Source organism: Pelodiscus sinensis, chromosome 2 (genome assembly GCF_049634645.1).
Source record: "Pelodiscus sinensis isolate JC-2024 chromosome 2, ASM4963464v1, whole genome shotgun sequence".
In the NCBI taxonomy this organism is placed as follows: Eukaryota; Metazoa; Chordata; order Testudines; family Trionychidae; genus Pelodiscus; species Pelodiscus sinensis.
In genome coordinates this window covers 164,389,519-164,413,127 of record NC_134712.1, presented here as the reverse complement: position 1 = coordinate 164,413,127, position 23,609 = coordinate 164,389,519, and the positions used below count along the sequence as shown (strand labels likewise).

Genomic DNA, 23,609 nt, shown 5'->3' with positions numbered 1-23,609 from the left:
AGGATGTAAGTACCCAGATGATTATTGTTATTTGTATTGCAGTAGTGCATACAGATCCAGCTGAGACCAGCGCCCATTGTGTTAGGCACTACAGCGATACATCTTAAGAGTCAGTCCCAGCCCTTGAGGATGGTGATGAAAACTAGGTCTTTTCTAGAGCTTTTCAGCCAGAGATCTGAAAGCATTTTCCATGGGGAACAGAGTCCCTATCATTATTTCCCTTTTAACGTATGGGGAAGCTGAAGGAAGTGAAGTGACTTGCTCAAAGTCACACAGCAGTCAGAGGCACAGCTGGGAACATAATCTAAGTCTCCTAAGTTCTTAGTGTAGGTCAGTGTTTCTTAAACTGTGTTCTATGACACACCAGTGTGTCGCAAGTCAGTCGGAGGTGTGCTGTAGAGAACAACAGAATTCAAAATGGCCGCCCTTGAAGGGACAGGCGACCTTTTTTTTTTCTCAACCAAAAATCCTTGGTGTTCATCATAAAAAAAAAAATTGTTTGGTGTTCCTCGGTCTTAACAAGTTTAAGAAACACTGGTGTAGGTTGTATCCCCTGACTCACTTTGCATCATCAGAACCCTCCTTTTCATAAGTCTAAAGCCGTGGTCACCAACCCGTCGATCGCGAGGCGTTCGGGCAACCCACCTCCCATTTCTCCCCCGCGCCCGAGAAGCCCCACTACCTACCTCTAGTGTAGTGCCGGCTTCCCGCAGGGTGGATGGAAGTCCTGTCTGAAGCCCGCGTCACTTCCGGGAGTTCCGGAAGTGCACGGGCTGCTCCCCTTCCACAGCTCTGTTGCGTGCTGGGGGAGGGGGCATCGGCCCCAGAGGAGGAGTGCGGAAGCTTTCCTGCGCCGCCAGCGCCAGAGGGGTGAGTTGAGCGCAGGGATTTCCCTGCGCCGTGGGAGCGGGGGTTGGCTCTGGGGCAGGCTCCCGCGGGGGTTGGCCGCGTTGCGGGAGGAGAGAGCGGGGGTTGGCCGGCGGGGGTTGGCTGGGCCGGGCCGCGCTGGGCTGCGCTGTGGAAGGAGGGTTTGGCCCTGTGGCAGGCGCCCGTGAGGGTTGGCCATGCTGCAGGAGGGGGTTGGTTGCGCTGCACCGCGGGAGGGGGGTTTGGCCCCAGCGCAGGTGCCCGCAGGGTTTGGCCGCGCTGAGGGAGGAGAGGGGATGGGCCAGGCCACGCCGTGGAAGGGGGCTTTGGCCCTAGGGCAGGTGCTCACGGGGGTTTGGCCGTGCCGCGGGGGGGGGGTTATCCCCGGGGCAGGCTCCCGCAGAGGGGGGAGAAGGGGGAGTCAGGCCCGGAGGAGGCATGTGCTTGCTTCCCTCTGTGGGGGGGGGGGGGGGGAGAATCCTGGGAGGAAGCAGATGCAGGGGACTCTGCTGCCACTGGCACCCTGTCCCTACTCCCCTGTCCCCAGCTACAGAACTCTGTCCCCATTCCCGTTCCCACTCCCCGAACTCTGTCCCCACTCCCCTGTCCCCAGCTACAGAACTTTGTCCCCATTCCCTGAACTCTGTCCCCACTGGCACCCTGTCCCCTGCTGCAGAACCCTGTCCTCTGCCCTCCAGCACCCTGTTCCCTCTCCTCTGACCCCACAAAATGTATAATTATAAATGCTTCATTTTAGATTTAAATAGCATGAATAAAAACAGATCTTTTATTTCATAACTATAAACACGTGATTTTAATTTTATATATCGCATAATTTAAAAATAAACTGTTTTATCGAAGTGTGTAAGTAAGGGTTGGGGATAGCAAGTGATGGACAGGAGGAGAATAGAGAGGGTGGGGCTTCAAGGAAGGGGCGGGGCTTCAAGGAAGGGCCGGGGCGGTAGATCTTCGCCTGTTTTGAGATTTAAAAAGTGATTTTCGGTGTAAAAATGTTGGAGACCACTGGTCTAAAGTGTGAACTGCTATCGGCTACACCATTGTTGCTAATATGGCCTCAGAGCTCAATTCATATACAGCCTTTGTCAATTTTGTTCAGCCTCCTTCCATCCCAAAAGTGGTTGGATTGCCTGTTTTGCCCCTGTCATTCTGTGCCTGTAGGCAGATAAACAGAGGCTACTAGCAGCAATGGAGAAGAGGAGGAGAGTGCTACAGCAAAATGATAGCATCACTGTTCAGAAAGGAAGTTTAGACACATGCTTATTAAGTACCATTGAAGTCAATGGGATTTAGGCATATGCTTCAGCGCTTTCTTCAATTGCGGCTTATCTCTGCAAAACTGACTTCTTTGACTTAGCACCAAGTGGGTGGATAGTAGAGGTGGAAGTGGGGAATATTCCTAAGGAAGTAGAAGAAGGAAGGAGATGATTTCCTGCAGGGGCGGTGAACCTAAGGCTTGGGGGTTGAATGCGGCCCCTGTCTTGCCTGGATCTGGCCCCCGAGGCTTGGGACCTCCCCCCGCCATCATTGGGGAGCCCGTACTGTTGCTTCAGTTTTCCCCCGCCACCATTTCCCCCACAGAGCTGGAGCACACAAAATCTACTAGCTTAGGTCCCCCCGGGCTCTGGTGTGCAAGGGGAATGCGGGGAGTGTCTTTCTCCTTTCTCATTCAGGGACCATGTCAGTGAGAGTTATTTATTTATTTATTTTGCTTCTCACTTTCATGTGGGCCCCAACTGATTTTTCTGTGGGTCAGTGGCCCCCAACCCAAAAAAGGTTCCTCACCCTGATCTACTGGATTCTATTACTGGGATTTTATAACTTTGTTATGTACTTGCATATTATCGTAATGAATATAGGATATATGGATCAGTTGACATGACAGGTGAAACTTTCCCTAAGCAAACTCGTCCATGCTTGTTATGAGGGACTAGAGATTAAAAACAGTCATTATGCTGCATAAGAACAAGCCTTCCTTTTATTCTCCACCCCCACTTCATCTGCCTGAAGCAGAAGAAAAACACTAGAAAAAATAGCCAGGAAGGCAGACATAAAGAAAAGCTCTTTGAAATGGCATGCAATATTTTACATATATGTTAATCAAACTACAAACATGTTTGTATGACATGTTTATTGTACTCAAAATGTCTTTTTAGGGGACAAAATGTTCAGAGTTACTCATAAGCTGTTGGCCAGAATAGATCAGTTGATTTAAATAGGTTAATTTTCTTTCCATTCTCATAACAACAGGACTTTAATTCCACCTAGATGTAATGCTTTTCTGCATTATGGGGAAGAATCTGAGATGTCATGAAAATGTGACTGTTCCTTAAAATTCAGGAAACAATTTTTCAGCATCATACCAGGGTTCCACTTATGTTTCTGCTCACACACAATTATAGAAAACTGCTGTTTTTCTTGTTGACATGAGGTTCTGTCTGCTCTCATCTTTGGTGTTGGCACCATCTCTATTCTCCTGGTGAACACAGGATGAGCTGGTGAAAGACTCAGTTACATATGCAGACCAAAGAAAGACTATTTGCAATAATGAAATAGACAGATCTCCCATGTTCATGAAAGTTTCCTAATAATTTTCCCCAAGATGACCAGCATATCACCACTTTGTGTGCTAAGATTGATTATTCTGTGGGAAGATAATGTATTTATTCTCTAATCCAGCGGTCACATTTATTGGAGTTGTAGATACTCCCCCACCTGCAAACACCTGACACTTGGAATTATGAGAGAAACTGTTCCATTTGTAGGGTTTTTTACTGTTAACAGACCTACTCAATCTTTGGGATTTTTCCATATGCCTCGTTGGAGATTGGTGGACACAGTGCCATTTGACCAGATAATGGTGAATGTTGTTGATTATGGTAGTGGCCGAGGACCAGCCAGGAATGGGGTCCCCATTGTGTTAAACACTGTACAAACGAGGCTTACAGGATCTGACGACAAAGGGTTCTGGGGTTGGCTGATCCCCGTCTAGACTACCACGCTGTGCCGACAATCAACTGATCGGCACAGCACGGCGGCCATTTTTATGTAAATGAAACAGTGATTATTTAAATTGCTGCTTCATTTTCCTTTGCCGAGTACACTCATCTACATGGCTCAGTTGATGGAGCCATGTAGTCTAGACACACCCAAAAATGAGAAGCAGAATGAACAATACACTGTGTTTTTGGTTGGGGGAAAGGAGGAAGATGGGCATGATTTGTAGGGTGGGATTATCTAACTAAATAGAGAGGGAAAAGTGAAAAGAGGGGAGGTTGAAGGGTGATGGGGACAAGACAGGTGTGTAGTGAAGCCGAGGTGAAGAAACAGAGAGTTGGGGCAAAGAGCTAATCGGCACTGGGCAGAGAACATCTCATCAAAACTGGAGAAAATGATGTAATGTCTCCAAACTCTTCAGGTCACTGCCTTGGCTGCTTGTGCAATTGTTCCTACTGGGTGTGGTCCTTGACTAGCTCCTTGCTGCCATTTTTACCCAAGGCCACTTGACTGACAGGGGGCACCATATAAGTCTTAGTGCCCCCTTAGGGGGCGTCTCCTGTACACAGTTTTAGGTCAGCAGACTGTTGGGGGGGACGGGACGTGGCCACAGTGGGCTCCATTTTACTCTCTCGCCCCCAACACTGTTCTCTAAGGAGAACCTGATAGGCAATCTTTGGTACATAATGAATATTACTGAATTTTATTCCAAACGATCTGATATGCCACTATAAATGCAGTTGTGTAGATGTAGCGTTAGGAGCTGGATTGAAGTCGTCATTTTATTTCAGATGAGTCAGAAAACACTTGAGACAGGAACAACTTTCAGTCGCTTCTGAGCTGCGTGGGATTGGAACTGGCTGCCGAAAGGTGGAGTGTGCTGCATGCTTGTAGTACTACACATCTGAAGGTCATTGCCATTTAAAAAAAAAAAAAGGAATGGGAAGAACTCTTACACAAGCGCCAGTTGTGGTTTGGCAAGGCAGATTAAAGCCTTCTAGTACAGAGCCATTGTGTGCAGTAAGAATTGTAGGTTACACTACAGAAAGGAAAGATGCTCTGATTGCCATTCCTGCGCAATTGCCAGCTGGGATCAGAAAGGGCTTTCCTTCCTTATTGAGAAAGGGCTTCATATTGTTATAGCTAGCATAGAAGTTAATGGTAAAAAGCAGCTAACATTACAGCAAGTTTCAACTGGTTTAGGGGAAGGTGAATTATGTTTTCTTTATGGCTATTGTAAGGGAAAACAAGGAATCAGCTTGAGGGGAACTCTCAGTAGATTGATACAGAAAGCAGAAAGTATTTGCCATGAGAAAAGATGCAAAGAAGCAAGATGACAATGACATGAAAAAGAAAAAAAATTGGGTTTGCCTATTTTGTTGCTTTATGATGGTAGCAATGACTTCTGTTTTGTTACAGTTATTGGATTATCTGCTGGTATTTTACATTAGAAATTCATCTTTTGCATTTTGTTATTGTTTCAAAATTGGCTACACACCTGAAATAAGCAGGAAACAAAAATACACCTATCCCTGCATCCCCCCAAAAATCCCCCTTAAAGAAACTTCAGTGAAATAATTCTTTTAGAAACTGCAATCAAAACTTTAAAAAAAATCCCTGAAAAACCCCCCACCCTCCAAAAAAGAAAATATCCCAACTTCCCCGTCCCCCAAAGTTCAGGCTTTCTTTGTACACGACAAAGATAATGGCTAGCCTACAGCTGATCTTAAAAAGAAGCACTCCGCATATTAGCTAAGGATGTGAATGTTTAACCGGTTAACGAGTAGGGGCTGGAACCGCATGCTGCAAGCAGCAGGCTGCTCCAACCCTGCAGGAGACCCACTAGCTGTAATGGGGAGGGAGTGCTCCAGCCCAGCGGTGGGCAAGAGGTCCACTTCCGCTTGGCTGGAGTGACTCCCTCCCACCTGTCCTCGCTTTTAATCGGTGAGCTGGTTAAACAATACGTGTAACCGGTTTACCAATGAAATGGGATTTTGCATCCCTAATTTTAGCCCTCCATTTAAACTATTAGCCAACAGGAACTATCTTCCTGAGTCATATGCCAGGAAGGCCAATCTATTATTATGTTCCCGCTTGAGTAAGATTCTTCCATGGCTCACTGATAATTGGAAATGCTATTGACCTTTGGATTCCAATTCTGCCCCTTTGGAGATCTGTATAAGGATCCCTGACTCCTTTTAAGAGCTCATTTGTGGCTGTGTCCATAGGAATGCATATGCATATGAAAAGGGGGAAATTGTTCAAGAAACTGTAGCCCAGCTTTAACCCAGACATACCTGCAGCCTAGACAGAGATGACATGAACATTTTATCTGAACTGTTTTTTCTCTTGTTGCAGGCAAATGAAGTGGGGGAGGAGGATAGGTGGAAGGGTGTTTGCTTTTTATTTGAATATAAGGGTGTAACCCAGGTCTGTCTTTCATGGGAATCAAGACTGAAGGGAAAAACAACTGAGGAGAGCTGGCAATTTTTCAAAGGGACATTGTTAAGGGCCCAAAAGCAAGCTATTCCGCTGCGTCAGAAAGATAGAAAATATGGCAAAAGACCACCTTGGCTTAACTATGAGATCTTGCATGATCTAAAAATAAAAAAAGAGTCTCGTAAAAAATGGAAAGTAGGGCAAATTACAAAGGGTGAATATAGGCAAACAACACAGGAATGCAGGGGCAAGATTAGAAAGGCAAAGGCACAAAATGAGCTCAAACTAGCTACGGGAATAAATGGAAACAAGAAGACTTTTTATAAATACATTAGAAGCAAGAGGAAGACCAAGGACAGGGTAGGTCCACTGATCAGTGAGGAGGGAGAAACAGTAACAGGAAACTTGGAAATGGGTCTGTTTTGAGACCGGCTCTGTTCAATATCTTCATCAACGGTTTAGATATTGGCATAGAAAGTACGCTTAGTAAGTTTGCAGATGATCCCAAGCTGGGAGGGGTTGCGACTGCTCTGGAGGATAGGGTCATAATTCAAAATGATCTGGACAAATTGGAGAAATGGTCTGAGGTAAATAGGATGAAGTTTAATAAAGACAAATGTAAAGTGCTCCACTTAGGAAGGAACAATCAGTTCACACAAACAGAATGGGAAGCGACTGTCTAAGAAGGAGTACGGCAGAAAGGGATTTAGAGGTTATAGTTGACCACAAGCTGAATATGAGTCAGCAGTGTGATGCTGTTGCAAAAAAAAGCAAACATGATTCTGGGATGCATTAACAGGTGTGTTGTGAGCAAGACATGAGAAGTCATTCTTCTGCTCTACTCTGCGCTGGTTAGGCCTCAGTTGGAGTATTGTGTCCAGTTCTGGGCACCGCATTTCAAGAAAGATGTGGAGAAATTGGAGAGGGTCCAGAGAAGAGCAACAAGAATGATTAAAGATCTAGAGAACATGACCTATTAAGGAAGGTGGAAAGAATTGGGTTTGTTTAGTTTAGAAGAGAGAAGACTGAGGGGGGACATGATAGCCGTTTTCAGGTATCTAAAAGGGTGTCATAAGGAAGAGGGAGAAAACTTGTCATCTTGGCCTCTGAAGATAGAACAAGAAGCAATGGGCTTAAACTGCAGCAAGGGAGGTTTAGGTTGGACATTAGGAAAAAGTTCCTAACTGTCAGGGTAGTTAAACATTGGAATAAATTGCTCAGGGAGGTTGTGGAATCCCCTTCTCTGGAGATATTTAAGAGTAGGTTAGACAAATGTCTATCAGGGATGGTCTAGACAGTATTTGGTCCTGCCATGGGGGCAGGGGACTGGACTCGATGACCTCTCGAGGTCCCTTCCAGTCCTAGTATTCTGTGATTCTATGATGAGCAAGAGTAGGATTTAGATAAGTCAGGCATATTTTGTCTGTCCCTTTTGAATTCAGAGCAATGATCAATTCCAGTGATGGAATCCAAATCCAGCAGATCCCTTCTAAGCATTTCCTTTCTTCTCCAGAGTTCATAGTATGTTCTGTAGAGCAGCACAACCTTTTGAGGAGGAAGGGCCATAGAGCGTGATCCTACACCAATTGAAGTGAATGGATGGACTATCGTGATGTCAGTAACTATTGGATCAGGCCCATAGTTGTGGGGATGATTGGATGGGAGGGAGGAAAGAAGCAGAGAGCAGTAGGACATCAAATCTATCTTCTGCCCTTACTACTACTTCTCTTTTGCAGAGAGATACAATAATACTTTTAATTATATTTTTTTTTCCCAGTGGCTTGCTAGATTTCCCCAGACTTACACAGTAAGGCCATGTCAACACTACAGATGAGATCGAGGCAGCCACAGTGGATCTTCCGGTATTCGAATTAGCAAGTCTAGTGAAGACACATTTATTTGAACTTAAAAGGTGGTAGTCTTGCTTCTGCGAGGAGAAAGGGAAGTTGAAGGGTGACTTTGCTCCCTTCAACTACCTGCAGTGTGGACAGTGCCAAAATATGAGTTAAGAAACTTCAACTTAAGCTATACAGTTAAAGTAGCTGAAGTTGTGTTGCTTAATTTGAACTTATCCCCTAGTGTAGACCAGGGCAAAACACTGAAGATAGCATATGAAACATCTTGAAACTAATCCTATACATATTATAAAAAAATACTACAAAGACAGGCCCTGATCCTACAATCCGATCTATTTGTGGTGACCCCTGCACCAGTGTAGTGTCAGTGAACTCAGAGAGGCTGTGTCCGGATGAAGGGGTTGTCTGTCCCATCCACGTGCAGAAGTGGGACCAAAGTTTACTGATTGCAATTCCGTTATTCTGCCCCCTTACTGTAATCAATAAATTGCTTATGTATAAAATGCAAATCAGGAGGTAAAAGTTGCAAAATCGTCAGGGATTTCAGATATGTTCAGTTTTCTGGCTTTGGTGATCTCTGGAGTTGGTTAATCAGAACTGTTTCAGATCATCCTGTTGGGTTACAGCTTATTGAGTTTGAACCAATCAGAAACTACAAAGTGTAGTCTTAACATGATGGGTAATAACATGTTTAATAGCCAATCTGTTCCTATGTAAAAGACCGACTCAAAGAACAGAAAATTGCCTGTATAGTGGAATCAAAACTGACTATTATGAAGTGCTGTCCAATATGCAAAGTAAATAAAAATAGAAAAAATGTTTTTTCTTAATTTCTTTTAGTTGAGGGAGTCTTAAGAGTGCCTTGTATCATTAGTAGATAAAACACTTTCCTACAGAAAACCATATTTATTTTAAACTTGAGTACCCCTTTAATATTTTTCTCCCACATAAGTTAGTTTAATGTAAAATAAACTATTGCACATGTGTATATATATCATTTTTTCAGATTGTACATATCAACTTAATATCCCATATTTACCTGTTTGAACTTTAAGCTAAGCATCAGATTCCTTCCAAAAATAATGTGAACAGTGTGAAAAAATAAGCAAAACTATGTTCCTGCCTTGCTTATGCAATAATCCATGTGCTGAAATTTGCCTTTGTTCTCAAGTAAATGTAATACCGATTGCATTTATTTTTGTGCATATTTAATTGCATAATCAGTTTCACATTTTCTCTCACACTTTTCTCCATTTTTGACTGCAAAGGTGTCTACAATCACTGATTATATAGGTGTGTAATTTAGTTCTATTACATTGTGGATTGCCATGTTTACTGAGCTCTGGAATGTAAGCCTGTAATTAAGTATTCTGCAGGTGGAGTCAATCAAGAATGATATTTGTTTCATGCTACCAAATGCCTGAAAACTAATACCAAAAACAATATAAAATCAATTACTGTATTTTCTCTCTATCTCTAATCTCCTGTTGTTATTATAGTGCTTCAGAAAACAGATACGTTCTCAAAGATACATTAATAGCACTGTGTCAAACTCAGAACAAATCACAAACTACACATCAAGCCTGTTGCCTTATGGGAATTGCTTAATGTATTCTGTATCCTGTTAATGTTTACTGCTTTTAATTAAGTTGGGTTTCCCTGATTTTACACTTAGCTTTCCAGTGAGAATTACCGCTGCATGAAATGTCAGCAGGTGTGTGTTTAGTGAAGCAATTTAGCTGCAGACTTCTCCTTTATTGGAACTGAAAACAGCATGGCTTTGGGTTGTTGTGAGGGAAAAGGGACGCTGTGTGACAGCTAGCATAATTCCAGAGATTTTGAATGACTGGCATAGTACAGAAATGTAGACCTGGATTTGGGCTAGATTCGCTGATTTAGCCATAAATGATTACATGGAAGTCTGGGATGCATTTTCAGTTCAGCTCAAGAGTTTAAGGAGAGAGCTTTATCTTGAAGGAGAAAAGAAAAAGTTATCAGGCAGTCATTATTTAGAAAAAACCCAGCCTCCTATACTCTTTCACAATAATGATCCAAAACACATATTGTAATATTTAGTATTCTGGACCATTAAGGTTGAATATTGTGATTTAAAAAAAATAAGGGACTAGGTGGCTTCATGAAGAGTGAATTTCTGTGCATTCCTCTCTTAAACCAGGGAAATAGAGAGCAATTTGAAATGTGCACACCCATTGTCTCCCGCCTGCAGTATGTTCATAATCTCTGAAGGCAGGCATGCCATTAGGCTCAATATGATTGCTAACCCAGTGGGTGCAGTTTAAGACCTAGAGAGCTAATGATGTGTTAATAAGAGGCCTGATGATTAACAAAAAGGCCTTATTCCAGTCATCATTAAAAATTTACATTCCCACCTCTAGAAAATTAAAAACTGTCATGGTGTACAGAATGTACGCCTGCCAAAACCCAAGCCTTAAATTCTAGTAAATTCAGGCCTACAACCTATGTGAAGATATAGCTGTAAATATGTTAAATGGGCCAAATGCTGCCTCCCCCTCCAGAGATGGACAAGGTCCAAAACAAAATGGAACTTGCTCAATTGTGTTGCTGTGGGGTAAATGTATTTGTGTGCAGACCACAGAAAATATACCCAGTGGTATTCCACAGCTTTTTACAGGCAAGGAAAAGCACTGTGCTGTGGCAATCTTCATAAGCATGGGACAAGGTAGTTGGGGACAGGATAGACTGTGATGTAATCATGGATTCATAGACCCACAGGTTTCTAGTAGCAACCACAGAACAGAGAAGTGCAAATCCCTTCTCCTCCTCTCCCCCCCCCCCCCCAAAAAAAAGGTTTACATAAGCCCTTTCTGTAAAGCCAGCTAATTTGGGCTGTCCGGAAAATTATCACCTCTTGTTTACACTCATTTTTTATGCTTCCATGGAGGACAAGAGCCAAATCTTTGCTCATTGGAAGATTTTTGGTCATATCAGAAACAGAGGACTAAAATGAACAATACTTGTTTGTCTGTTGATCTTCATTTTTGCTACACCATAGGCTAATACATGGACAGTGGAAACTACTTTTCACAACATGAAAACAAATGAACCCCCAGCCTGTAACCCCCTCCATACTCTACCCCTACGCCCGCCCAGGCCCTGGCCCCTCCTCACGTCTCCCTCTTCTCTTCACTCACCCATTCCAGCCAAATCCCCGTACTCAAATGCAGCAAATCACATTTGGACAAAACTCTCTTCTATAATTTTTTTCTAAAGAAAATGGAGAAAGTTTTCCATTGCATGCCGAATTATGAAGACAAGACATGCAGAAGGTACCTAATTAAAAGCACTAAATTTGAGAAAAAATTGAAAAAACAGGTTTTTGTTATATACCCTGAAGTTTGTCAGAGATTTATTTGCAAAAACTTTATAGTAAGGGCAAGTCAGTTGCCCTGCTGAATATTATGGAATACACAATGTAGCTCTTCTCTGTTCTACATTTTCTTCATTACAGGCAGTCCCCGGGTTACGTACAAGATAGGGACTGTAGGTTTGTTCTTAAATTGAATCTGTATGTAAGTCGGAACTGGTGTCCAGATTCAGCCGCTGCTGAAACTGATCAGTTTCAACAGCGGCTGAATCTGGACGCCAGTTCTGACTTACATACGGATTCAACTTAAGAAACCCAGGCGTCCCCAAGTCAGCTGCTGCTGAAACTGATCAGTGGCTGATTCCAGGAAGCCTGGGGCAGAGCACCTCTGCCTCGGGCTTCCTGTAGTCAGCCCCTGGTCAGTTTCAGCAGTGGCTGACTTGGGGATGCCTGGGGCAGAACAGCTGGGGTGCTGCTGGGTTGGTACAGTAGCGCTGCTCCTCGGTGCTACTGGAGCAACCCAGCAGCACCCCAGCTGCTCTGCCCCAGGCGTCCTGATTCAGCCACTGCTGAAACTGACCAGCAGCGGCTGAATCAGGACACCTGGGGCAGAGCAGCTGGGGTGCTGCCGGGTTGGTACAGTAGCGCTGAGGAGCGGCGCTGCGGGACCAACCCGGCAGCGCCCCAGCTGCCCTACCCCAGGCGTAGGCAAGAAATGCCTGGTCTGCTGGGGAGGGGGTAAGGGGGGGCACTAGCTTCACCCCCCCCAGCAGACCAGGGAGACGCGGGTGGCGGGACCGCCCGCGTCCTCCACGGCTTTGCTCCGTCTCCCTGGTCTGCTGACCAGGGAGACGAGGAGCAAAGCCGCGGAGCACGCCCGCAGCAGGACAGCCCGGGCACGCCTGGGCTGTCCCGCTGCGGGCGTGCTCCAAGGCTTTGCTCCGTGTCTCCCTGGTCTGCTGGGGGGGGGGCTCCAGGCAGCAGACCAGGGAGACGTGGAGCAGCTTTTCTCGCCCCGGAGGACGGGGGCGGTGGGACTGCAGCGCATCTGGGCGTCCCGCCGCTCCAGTCCTCCGGGGCGAGAAAAGCCCCGTTTGTAACTGCAGATCCGACGTAAGTCGTATCCGTGTAACTCAGGGACTGCCTGTATATATTTCTAAGCTGATTTTATATTTTAAATATACTCTGAAGCCTTCATAATCATTCCAGATTACTACATATTTAAACTTACTGAAACAAAGATGTTATTTTAAATTAATGAGTCAGAGCAGTTTAGTGTGTTCATAACAATGTTCTTTGCTTCTAGAATTAGGCATAACAAAGGATTTTATATCTTCAGTTACTGTACTGACTTTTGGTGGATTGTTTTCTTAAAACTAATTCATCAGCTAGTTAGAATTAAAGAACAGGAAACTCATTTGTCCAGCTATCTGGAAGAAAAGAGGTGTTGTCCCTTGAAAAAGCACCCTTAACAAGGAGTAAAAGGTGAAAGATTACAGCGGAGATGGACAGAAAGGATAGGAAGATGTTGGAAGCAAGTTTTTTGTATTATACTAATTAAAATTAAAATATGTATTTTAGATAAGGGTGGTCTTGAAGAATGTATTTAAAAACTATACGTCTGAAGATAAAGCATTTAAGGCTAAAGATGAATGTTCGGATTTATGCATCTAAGTACCTACAGTAAAAATCCCAGGTAAATAAAGTGCTGGCTTATTGCCCACTCTTAGACTAGATTCTCTCTGGATATATTTAAGTACAGTAAGTGTATTTCTTTTACTACTTCTCACAACATGAACACACATTTTTGCTACCTGTCTCCATCTGGTTTAGTATGCCCAATGTATTTATCTAATGAACCAAATGCCTGAGCTGCATTGATCATTGAATCACCCAGTGGAGAAATGGACAAGCCCATTCATCGGTCCATTTCCTTGCCAGTAGTTAGTCTATTTCCTAGTGTTTTGTCCAGTCTACTTTTACATTTTCTCAGTGATGGGACTTTCTCCATTTCCCTTGAGAGAGAGTTCTACAGCCTTTTTCCCTTTTCCTCCTGCTCTAAATAATTTATCTCATTACTTGGTGTTTTCCACCTCTTGGTAGCCTATCATCATGGTTCCTTGTTTTAAAAAGAATTGCAGTGAGCTTTACAGACCTGACCTATGATATGTACAGAAAGTATTTACATTTATCATTGGAGTGCAGACATTTCAGGAGTTGAGTGACGCTTGGACCTTGTCTACCTTAGAAAGGGTTTGCCAATACAGACATAGCTTTTGCAGGTATAGCTTATCCCAGTTCTCTGAATGGAATAAGCAAAATAAACAAAAGAGCTTTTTTTTGCCAGCATAAATAAGTGTATACTAGAGGTTTTGCTAGCATAGCTATGGCAGTGAGAGGAGGAATTTTTTTTCATGCTCTTAACCAACATTGCTATGCTGGGCAAACTTTAAGCGTAGACTCCTACACTTAAGTGTAAATCAGGCCTCAGAAACTGTTTAGCACCTCATGTTACCTGATAATTTAGAGAGAAGTGAGGAATATCCCTCCTGGATGGAGGGATAGCTCAGTGGTTTGAGCATTGATCTGCTAAACCCAGGGTTGTGAGTTCAATCCTTGCGGAGGCCATTTGGGGCAAAAATTCATCAGGAATAGTACTTGGTCCTGCTGTGAAGGCAGGGGACTGGACTCAACCTTTCAAGGTCCCTTCCAGTTCTAGGAGATAAGCAATCTCCATTATTATTTTTTATATTTTATTATAATAGTATCCTCATTTGATAGCATTGAATGAGGCTCGCAGTGGGAGGTATTGGTGGAGGAGGAGTTCACCTATAATCTTTAATCTAATGCAGTGGTTCTCAGGTGGAGATTCAGGATGCCAACAGTGCTCACTGCAGCTCTTAGAAGCAGCCTCCAGGTCCCTGTGGCTCCTTGTTAGAGGGGTAGCCAGGGAGGTTCTGCACATTGCCCTCACATCAGCAGGCCCTGCCCCCTCCCCACACAACTGCCATTGGTCTTGGTTCCTGGCCAATGGGAGCATGCAGAGTCTCCCTGGCTGCCCATGTGCCTAGGGGCTGCAGGGACCTGGCGTCTACTTCCAGACAGGAGTGGCCCTAGATGAGCTGCTGGCAACTGGCGCCCTAGGCGAAATGCATGATTGGCGCCCCGCCTCCAAAGCCTTCAACGACCGTTTATCTTGGCGCCCTAGGCGACCGCCTTGTTTGCCTGTATTGAGAGGCCGCCACTGCTTCCAGAAGCCACACAGAACCAGGTACACCTGCCTTTGCCACATTCCCGGGGACATGCTGGGAGTGGAGGGAAGGAGGAAGTTGATGAGTGTGTCCCATGGACCCCTTGGAGGTCTCTGACCTTAGTTTGAAAAACACTGATTAATGAATGGAGTACTAGCCCAGGTTCTGAGATCCCTGTTTCAAGACTCCCCTTCTCTTGAAGGGGAGAAGAGATTTAAACAGGGACCAGCCACCTCATGGGGCGGGGGGGCCCTAACAACCAGACGGGGATATTTTGATGTAACTTCCCCCTCCCCCCCCCCAGTCTCTCCTGTTAAAGTTATTCCATTGTAATTGAATGATTAAATATTAATCGGGCCAGTGTAAGTGTTAGAATGACTCTGTAGCTGCATCCAGACCCTAATAGCAAATGATTAGCTAGCCTTCAGCAGGACCTTAAGAGAAGTAGCAGCACAGAAAACATTGATTTTTTTTTTCAGTGTTTTGGCACTGCTTATCAAGAGGTGGGAAATGTGAACAATTTCATGTACAGCACTACCCTGTTGACTTAAGAACACTGTGTAAAAAAAATCAATATTAAATGGATCTTCCTTTTTATGAGGAAAAAGTGAATGCTCTTGTGGTGCCAAGTGTCTTAGGGATTCTTTCCTGAATCAGTATATTAGTTCATTTTCGGACAGCCAAGCAGAAAATACAATAATTGTCCTCCGAGGAGCTGCCTCAAAAAGCTTAATGGTTTATTTTGAAATGGAGATTTGACACAAATCACAGAAGGCCCTCATCTTGGCCATTTTTTGTGCAGATGTAACTTTGCACAATGAGCATGTGTGCATTTTAAACATATTATCATCTGCACACACTGCAGGAGATCAAGAAGACTTATTGAACTTTCTATCTAAGCCTCTCAGCTGCTTTATAAACATTCATAAAGTAAGCCTCACTTTCTTCCTGGTTTTATCCCTTTTTACAGATAGAGATACTGCCAACTTGAAACACTGTCAGTTTAAAAAGAAAAGAATTAAAAGTTGTTTCAGGTTTTATGCCTGGCATAGAGACCACCTGTCAGTTTTTGTGGTTTTAATAATTATGGTTTGCTATTTTAAAAAATCTATGTATATCCTCGTTTGCTGTGTGGAAAATCCCACACAAACAAAAGGAAAAATGACTAGCTGATTGACTATATCAGGGAATAATGAACCTGTCTGTATGCAGAGGACTGTCTAATGTGAATAGTAAGCAAGATGAAAGACCAAAGAAAAATAATTTTCTCTATGTTTGGTAGGTTCTTTATGCAGTAGTAGTAGCACCTAAAGATGCGGGTAGACATCTAGCAGTATTTTCAAAACAACTTAAATGCTTAATTCCCATTGGTCTTGGTATCTTGGGACATTTGAAAATGTTACTAGTTCCAATGGGAGTTTGTCACCTAGGCTATTCTAAAAATCTTACTAGGCACTAACTAAATGTCTTTTAAAAACTGGCCTCTTAGGCAGGGCTACTCAACATGTGGCCTGTGGGTGCAGTTTGCAGCCCGAAATGCAGTTTGTGTTTACACAGGGCTCAACATGTGGCCCGCAGGTGGTAGCCAAAACAAAAAAGTAGTCCATATAATGGTCTCCTATTGATACGTGTTTTAGTAGTTAAATTCCTGGACTGTCTTTGCTCATTAAAATTGTTATCATATGGGTGGAAATTGGGTAAATATTGCATTTTATTAATATCAGCAGAACTGACTTAAATGGGGCCTGTGTGTTGAGTAGTCTTGCCTTAATCTTTGTATTCATGCCTATCAGTGTGAAAGAAGCTATTTGTATATATTTGCATATATATTTGCATGTATATGCAACCACACTTAAGTTGCGGTCCTCAGCATGTGCTGTGAGTATCATTGTGCCTCACTAGGGCTTTCAAAGTTGAGTAGCCCTGGTCTAAGGGTTGATGTTTCAGACTCTCTGGCTTGCTTGAGGAACTGAAGAGTCGTTGGAAAACTGTTGTACCACTTTCCCTTGAATGACTGCTGTTCTGTACATAGTTTAAATTCTCTGACCAGGGCTGGCCTTACCATGAGGCGAACTGAGGCAACTGCCTCAGACTGTGGGGGACGGGGCCCCACTAGGACTCAGAGTGTAGAAAATTATGTCTGCTTCTGGTGCATATGTATTCTCTCTGCTCTAGATGCACAGAGATGGTAAAGTGCTGTGCTGGAGTAAGGAGGGCAGAATTGAGACCTTTCAAAGTTTTGGCCCAAGTGAGAGGGCATGGGGGCATCATTTGAGCTCCGTACCTCAGGTGCCAAAATGTTGTGGGCTGGCCCTGTTTCTGACATCAAACTGCATCCTCCTCTTCTCTGTCGAATGTCATCTACTTGGAAATAATCCATAAGGATAAGGGAGCCCATTTTCCAACAGCCTGAAGTATGTGCGTTCACCTGCATTTGTGAATGCATATTTGTTCATTGAGCATGTTAAATGGGTAATTGTGCACACGGTTATCCAGTTGATTCTTTTATATGCAAATATGGGTGCATAAGCATAAACCGTAGCTTCGATTTTTTTGAAAATTTCACTCAAATTTGATTCATGCATTGTGCGTATTAAAGCAGCTCAGTGCAGTTGCCGATTCTTTCTCCTCTTGTTTTAGCTGCATATGGTCATCTGAATTCTAATCCCATCCAAGGGGAAATTTCATCAGCTAACACCTTTAAGCTGTCCATGTATCACAGCTTCCATGTTACCTCCATCCTTTTTCCATCTTAGCATCTGGCTGTTTTTCTTGCGGCTGCTGGAAGTGGCAGCTGCAACAGAACAGCTTGTGAGTTCACCCATTAAATACATGTGCTGACTTCAGCATGAGTGAAATTTTCCTTACCCTTCCAGGGACTGGTGCTAAACTATTTCCAAAACTGTTTTTTCCACATAAAATGTTAGATTGAAATGTGTTTATGGGAAAAAGTCTGCCTCTTAATTGCATGGCCTGGAACTCTTGAAAAATCTTGGCTGGGAGTTCAAATGTATCACTTTATTTATTTTTTATTTAATAAAACTGTATAAACTACATGATGATTTTTCCTGGGTCTTTAATGGGTGTTTCTTCCAAGTTTCGCTGGAGAAAAAGCTGTGTGGAATGCACACTGTGGGCTTTGGGATTTCCCCCCTCTCCCCATTTTTCTTCCAACAGTTTTGCACTCTAAGAAGGCAAAATATTGTTAGGTGTTTTAACTTTGCAGATATAGTAATAGTACAGTGAGTTTTATCCTGCCAGTTTGCAAAGGATCAATAATCTAGGGATGTAAAATCCCATTTAATCAGTGAACTGGTTAAATGTTACATTGAGTTAACCACTGAAACTGTGATGGAGGGACTGTGGTGTGCCATGGGGAGCCCAGCCAGCCTGGAGTGGCTCCCTGCTGGGTGGGGGAGCTGCTCCAGCCCAGTTGGGCTGATGGTTAACTGAATAACTGGTAAACCACTGACATTCCTATAGTGATCTCCCTGCTGTGATCATGTACTTCTTATCTGTTGGTAACAAACAAAATCGAAGCTGGATTCCTTAGACATAGTCTGTAGCTCTCCAGGCTCCAGAGACCACTGGCTGGAAACCACTGCTCTTTAGTAAGCTCAACTGTACAAAGTGAAATGTTCAGACCAGTCCACTTAGGAGGCATAGAAAAAGTCTGTTTGAATCATGTGTAGCAATATTATGAATTGCAAAAATACTGTACAACAGGTCTGAACATATGAACCAATAACTGAACTCTGCAGTGCTTTCTGAGTATTTACTCTAGTCAGCTGGACTTGTTCCTAGGTCTGGCTATAGGAGTCAGATACAGATGACTATTTATAGAATCTGTGTGCGTGGAACTATATTAAAGGGCACAGTGATACGATGAGCCGATTTTTATACTGGTGTAAGTCAGGGGCAGCTCCAGGGAGATCAGTAGTGTAAGCCCCGTGTCAGTGAGAGGATAATCAGGGCCGATATTACTATTCGTGGTCATGCTAATTCTGTTTCTTTACAGCCCCCAATTAGCAGTTTCCACTCCCCCTAGGAGTGGTTCTCAACTTGTGTGTTACTTGTGCTTCAGTCAGCACACAGCTGCAGTCCATGTTTCATCCTCAGGGCCATACAGGTTGTGTGCATGTGTGTGTATAATATATATTTTGTGTGGCTGCAGCCACATAACACACAGAGCGGCAGGTGTGGGCTCACAACGGTAAATAGATTGAGAACCACTGCTCTAGAGGGAACCCCAGCTGTGTTTTGTGCCACCATGACAACAATGTAACATTTTTCCTTCCAGATTTGTGAGGTGATGATGCTCCTGGCAGTGAAGCTAATTACATCGGCATCACTGACGCCTCTGTCTCTGTGTTTAGATGTTGTACTGACAGTTCACAATAACTGGCTTTGATAGAGACATTACTGATGAATTTATATTTCCCCTCTGGCACTAGATTTTGATATGATGCATTTTTACTTGGTGACAAACACTCCGTAAATAAACATCCTTTTCTCTTTATCCCTTTGTAGATGTCGCTCCTATGAAGATTGCTGTGGTTCAAGATGCTGCGTAAGAGCCCTTTCAATCCAGCGCCTCTGGTATTTTTGGTAGGTTAGGACTTTTTCTTTTCCAAATGTGGACCATATAGTTGCCTTCATTTTAAGAAAGTGCTATAAACCAGGGGTTCCCAAACTTTTTGACACAGGGACCAGTAAATCCATTCACAAACTTTTGGAGGACTGGTAATGGTCATTCGCATATTTACATATTCATTAATCAAATGACGAATATTCAAATAAGTTGTTTCTGGTCCTCCCCAAGCCCCCAGTGCCAGCTTTAGCAAAGGTTTTGATATGGTCACCCACAATATTCTTGTAAGCGAGTCAAGGAATATGGATTGGATAAATGGACTGTAAGACAGGCAGAAAGCTGCTTAGACCAGGGTTTCCCAAACTTTTTACTTTATTTGGAACCCTTTTTTTTCAGTACTGTTTTTTGCAGCCCAAAAATATAAACACATAAAAAACAATACAGGGCCGCCAACAGGGAGATGCAAAGGGGGCAGCTACTATGGGGCCTGACAATTTAAAAGGAACCAGGGCTCCCAGCTGCTTCTGCCTTGACAGTGGCAGCAACTGGAGCCCTGAACCCTTTACAATTTAAATTGCGACCGGGGCCCCCAATAGTACGTGCCTGCAGCTTTTGTGGTGCTGAAAGGCTGGCTGGGGGGAAGCAAGACCCTGATTCTGCCCTTTCTGCCCAAAGCCCCAGGCTCAGCTGTCCTCAGGATCTTGGCGAAGACTCTTGTCGGCCATGTATATGCATATGTTCGGTGTGTATATATATATATATATATATATATATATATATATATATATATATATATATATATATATATATATGTGGATGTATACAGGCTGAGATTTTCAAAGCTGTGTAGGAAATGCACTGTCTCCATTTAAATGAATGTGATATCTGCATTTGAATCCCCAAGACAACTTTGCCCATCTCTGACATTATGTTCAGGATAAACATTGTCTGGAACAGAGCTGGAAGATAATTGATTAATGTTGGCTTAGTGCTGTAGGACCAAATTCTGTTCCCATTTACACCCCATTTAAAATTTGGCCCATTGCACCCAGTGCTTCACATGACCACACAACTTTTGTAACTTCAACCTTGTTTTTCATCAGTCATTAGGGAGCTCTGCAGAGCAAACCTACTTAGCATCTGGGCTAAGAGCTAAATATTTGTGTTATTCAACAGTGACCCCTCTGGTCAGCTTAAGAAAAGGCACTGCTGTCCTCCAAAGAAATCCCCTCTGATACATGTTGCCCCAAAGACTGGGCAGGTGGCAGAAGGACATAGATCATATATGTACATCGATATTATTTGGAATTCTGTGCCAAGGAAATCTTACATGAAGTAAAGAGCTGGTAGGAGCTAATAAAAGAAAAATCAAAAAATAAAAGAAAATTAAATGGAAAACTGTGTCAGTGAACTTTAGATAAATAACAACTCTCCTAGGAACAAAATCTCTTCAGTCACTATACAGATATTAACTATGTGCTGCCATACACAGGTATCTCACCTTATGCAGTCCTGCTTTCAAAGATAATATTTTCAGAAAATCCTCTTAGCCTATGGGAGCTGATGGTGAGAGGGGAATGATCTTGGTTTCACTTATGTATGAATCTTTGAATTTCCTAGTTTTCTGGCACCCTGCTCTATAGATAGATGCCATCTCCAAGTTTGAATTTTCTTCCTCCTTTTGTTCAGGTTCCTTCTGATGATGGGTGTTCTCTTCTGCTGCGGAGCTGGTTTCTTCATCCGAAGGCGGATGTACCCTCCACCACTTGTAGAAGAACCTACTTTTAATGTATCCTACACCAGACAGCCAGCCAACACTGCAGCAGGTCAAAGACTTCTTAAATACTAGTCTGTCTGATTTCTTCTGTGTCCATAGGAAACATTTAAAAATTGTGCAGTTTTTAGCTAGGACTAGCTGTTGAACTAGTTTAGTTCACCACATTGTGACATGGGTTCAAATTTGGCTTCAAGTATGTTGCACCATTTGTGAATGTACACCCAGTACTGAGATCCAGTAGGAGATGAAAACGGCCATTCTGGGTCAGACCAGTGGTCCATCTAGCCTAGTATCCTGTCTTGTGACAGTGGCCAGGTACTAGTCAGAGGCATGAACAAAACAGGCAATCTCAGTGCTCTCTATTCTCTTTCAAAAGAATATTTGCATTTCTTTTATTAATTGCATTTCTTCCCCCAGGAATTTATCTCTGTGAATGCAAAACAAAGTAGGAAAATGGTTAATCACGTTGTGATATACACAGAGCATTAGGCAATGCCACATTAGTAATGATGTTCCCCTTTTATATGAATAATAAGGTACAGTTTCCTATCATTAGTCCTGTATACTAGGAAATGCCTTTGCCACAATGGAACAACCAAGCATTTTCCTTCTGCAACACTACCTAACTGTGGATTTTCCATTTTTGTTTTGCTCTCCATACTATGGAATACTGCTTTAAAAGTGAAGTGCCATTCTTTTCTTATCCCGTCTGAGCATTCTTCAGTTGTCAAACAATGATTTTGAGGAGGTCTGCAGGATCTGTGTGGTAGTGGAACTGCTGGCCCCTCCATTCCTCCCAGCCTACCCATATACTATCCCCTGAACAGTCCCACCCAGAGAGCCCTCCAGAAAGCAGGCATGCCTTGTGGGACTTTTGGAATCCTGTCCCCTCCAGTTATGGCAGGGGGTGGGCAATAGGCTATCCTCAGGCTGGATGCAGTACTCCAGGGTTAGCCCCTGCTGGCCCACCAGTGCTTTATTTATCTGTGTGTCTGCCGGTACGGTCATTTTCTGCTCCCATTGGCCACGGATTACTGTTGCTGGCCAGTGGGAGCTGCGGGAAATGGTGTCCTGATCCATGCTGCTTCCTGCAGCTGCCATTGTCCAAAAACGGTGATCTGTAGACAACAGGAGCTGCAGCTCCTGTGACCTGCCAGGGGTTAACCCTCACAAACTGTCTCTGGCTTATTGCCCACCACTGAGTGATGGGATTCTCTTTAGCTGCAGATGATGGGTCTGCATTGGTAGCTAAGTGTACACCCACACATACCTGTTATACTCTGGCTGCCACAATGAAGACATTCCTATATATACCCTGCTCTCTGCACACACCTCTCCGTATCCATGAGCATCAACACACACCCTGAAAAGATTTTAACTCCCTCCCTTCCCCACCCATAGTACAGCTACACTGTAGCTGTGGTGTGAATGGCTGCTCATGTAGACATACCCATGCTATCTGGTCTCTAGCTAGCTCAAAACAGCAGTGGGGATGGACTTCATGTTAGCTGCAAAAGCAGGTCTGTACCCTGGAAGGTCAGTCATATTTGTGCACCTCCAAGCTGAAGACCGCACTCTTTCCTTCAGTCTTCATGGATGAGGACGTTAGGGAGATTCCCAAATCTGCACCATCCTTTGTGGGTGATGAATCTGAGGAACTGTCCCAGATTGAAGTGTCATTAGAGGAGGTTTTGGAACAAATAGAAAAACTTAATGTCAGCAAATCTCCGGGACCGGATGGCATTCATCTAAGGGTTCTAAAAGAACTCAAATGGGAAATTGCTGAACTATTATCTGTGGTTTGTAACCTATCCTTTAAATCGGCTTCTGTACTTAATGACTGGAAGGTAGCTAACGTGACACCAATATTTAAAAAGGGCTCTAGACGTGATCCTGGCAATTACAGACCGGTAAGTTTAACTTCAGTACCAGGCAAATTAGTCGAAATAATAGTAAAGAGTAAAATTGTGAGGCATATAGAAGAACATAATTTGTTGAACAAAAGTCAGCATGGTTTCTGTAAAGGGAAATCATGTCTTAATAATCTATTGGAGTTCTTTGAAGGGGTTAACAAACGTGCAGACAAGAAGGATCCAGTAGATATAGTATACTTAGATTTTCAGAAAGCCTTTGACAAGGTCCCTCACCAAAGGCTCTTGTGTAAATTACATTGCCACGGGATAAGAGGGAAGGTCCTTTCATGGATTGTTAAAAGACAGGAAACAAAGGGTAGGAATAAATGGTAAATTTTCAGAATGGAGAGGGGTAACTAGTGGTGTCCCACAAGGGTCAGTCCTGGGACCAATCTTGTTCAACTTATTCATAAATGATCTGGAGAAAGGGGTAAGCAGTGAGGTGGTAAAGTTTGCGGATGATACCAAACTGTTTAGGATAGTCAGGACAAAAGCAGACTTTGAGGGGCTCCGAAAAGATCTCACCAAACCGAGTGATTGGGCAACAAAATGGC

At 43.5% G+C, this 23,609-nt stretch overlaps 1 protein-coding gene across 2 annotated transcripts in view; it reads left to right on the top strand.

Moving 5' to 3' along the window:
• The window catches only part of VOPP1 (VOPP1 WW domain binding protein), a 97,278-nt gene that overhangs the window by 64,445 nt on the left and 9,224 nt on the right, over nucleotides 1–23,609 (top strand). For both annotated transcript variants that reach the window (XR_012901867.1, XM_006124110.4), the window contains exons 3-4: nucleotides 19,305–19,382; nucleotides 21,055–21,191. Coding sequence is in view for 1 of the 2 variants with exons in the window: in XM_006124110.4 (XP_006124172.1) it covers nucleotides 19,305–19,382; nucleotides 21,055–21,191 (215 nt within the window). In the remaining variant the exon portion in view is untranslated. The remainder of the gene's footprint in view (nucleotides 1–19,304; nucleotides 19,383–21,054; nucleotides 21,192–23,609) is intronic.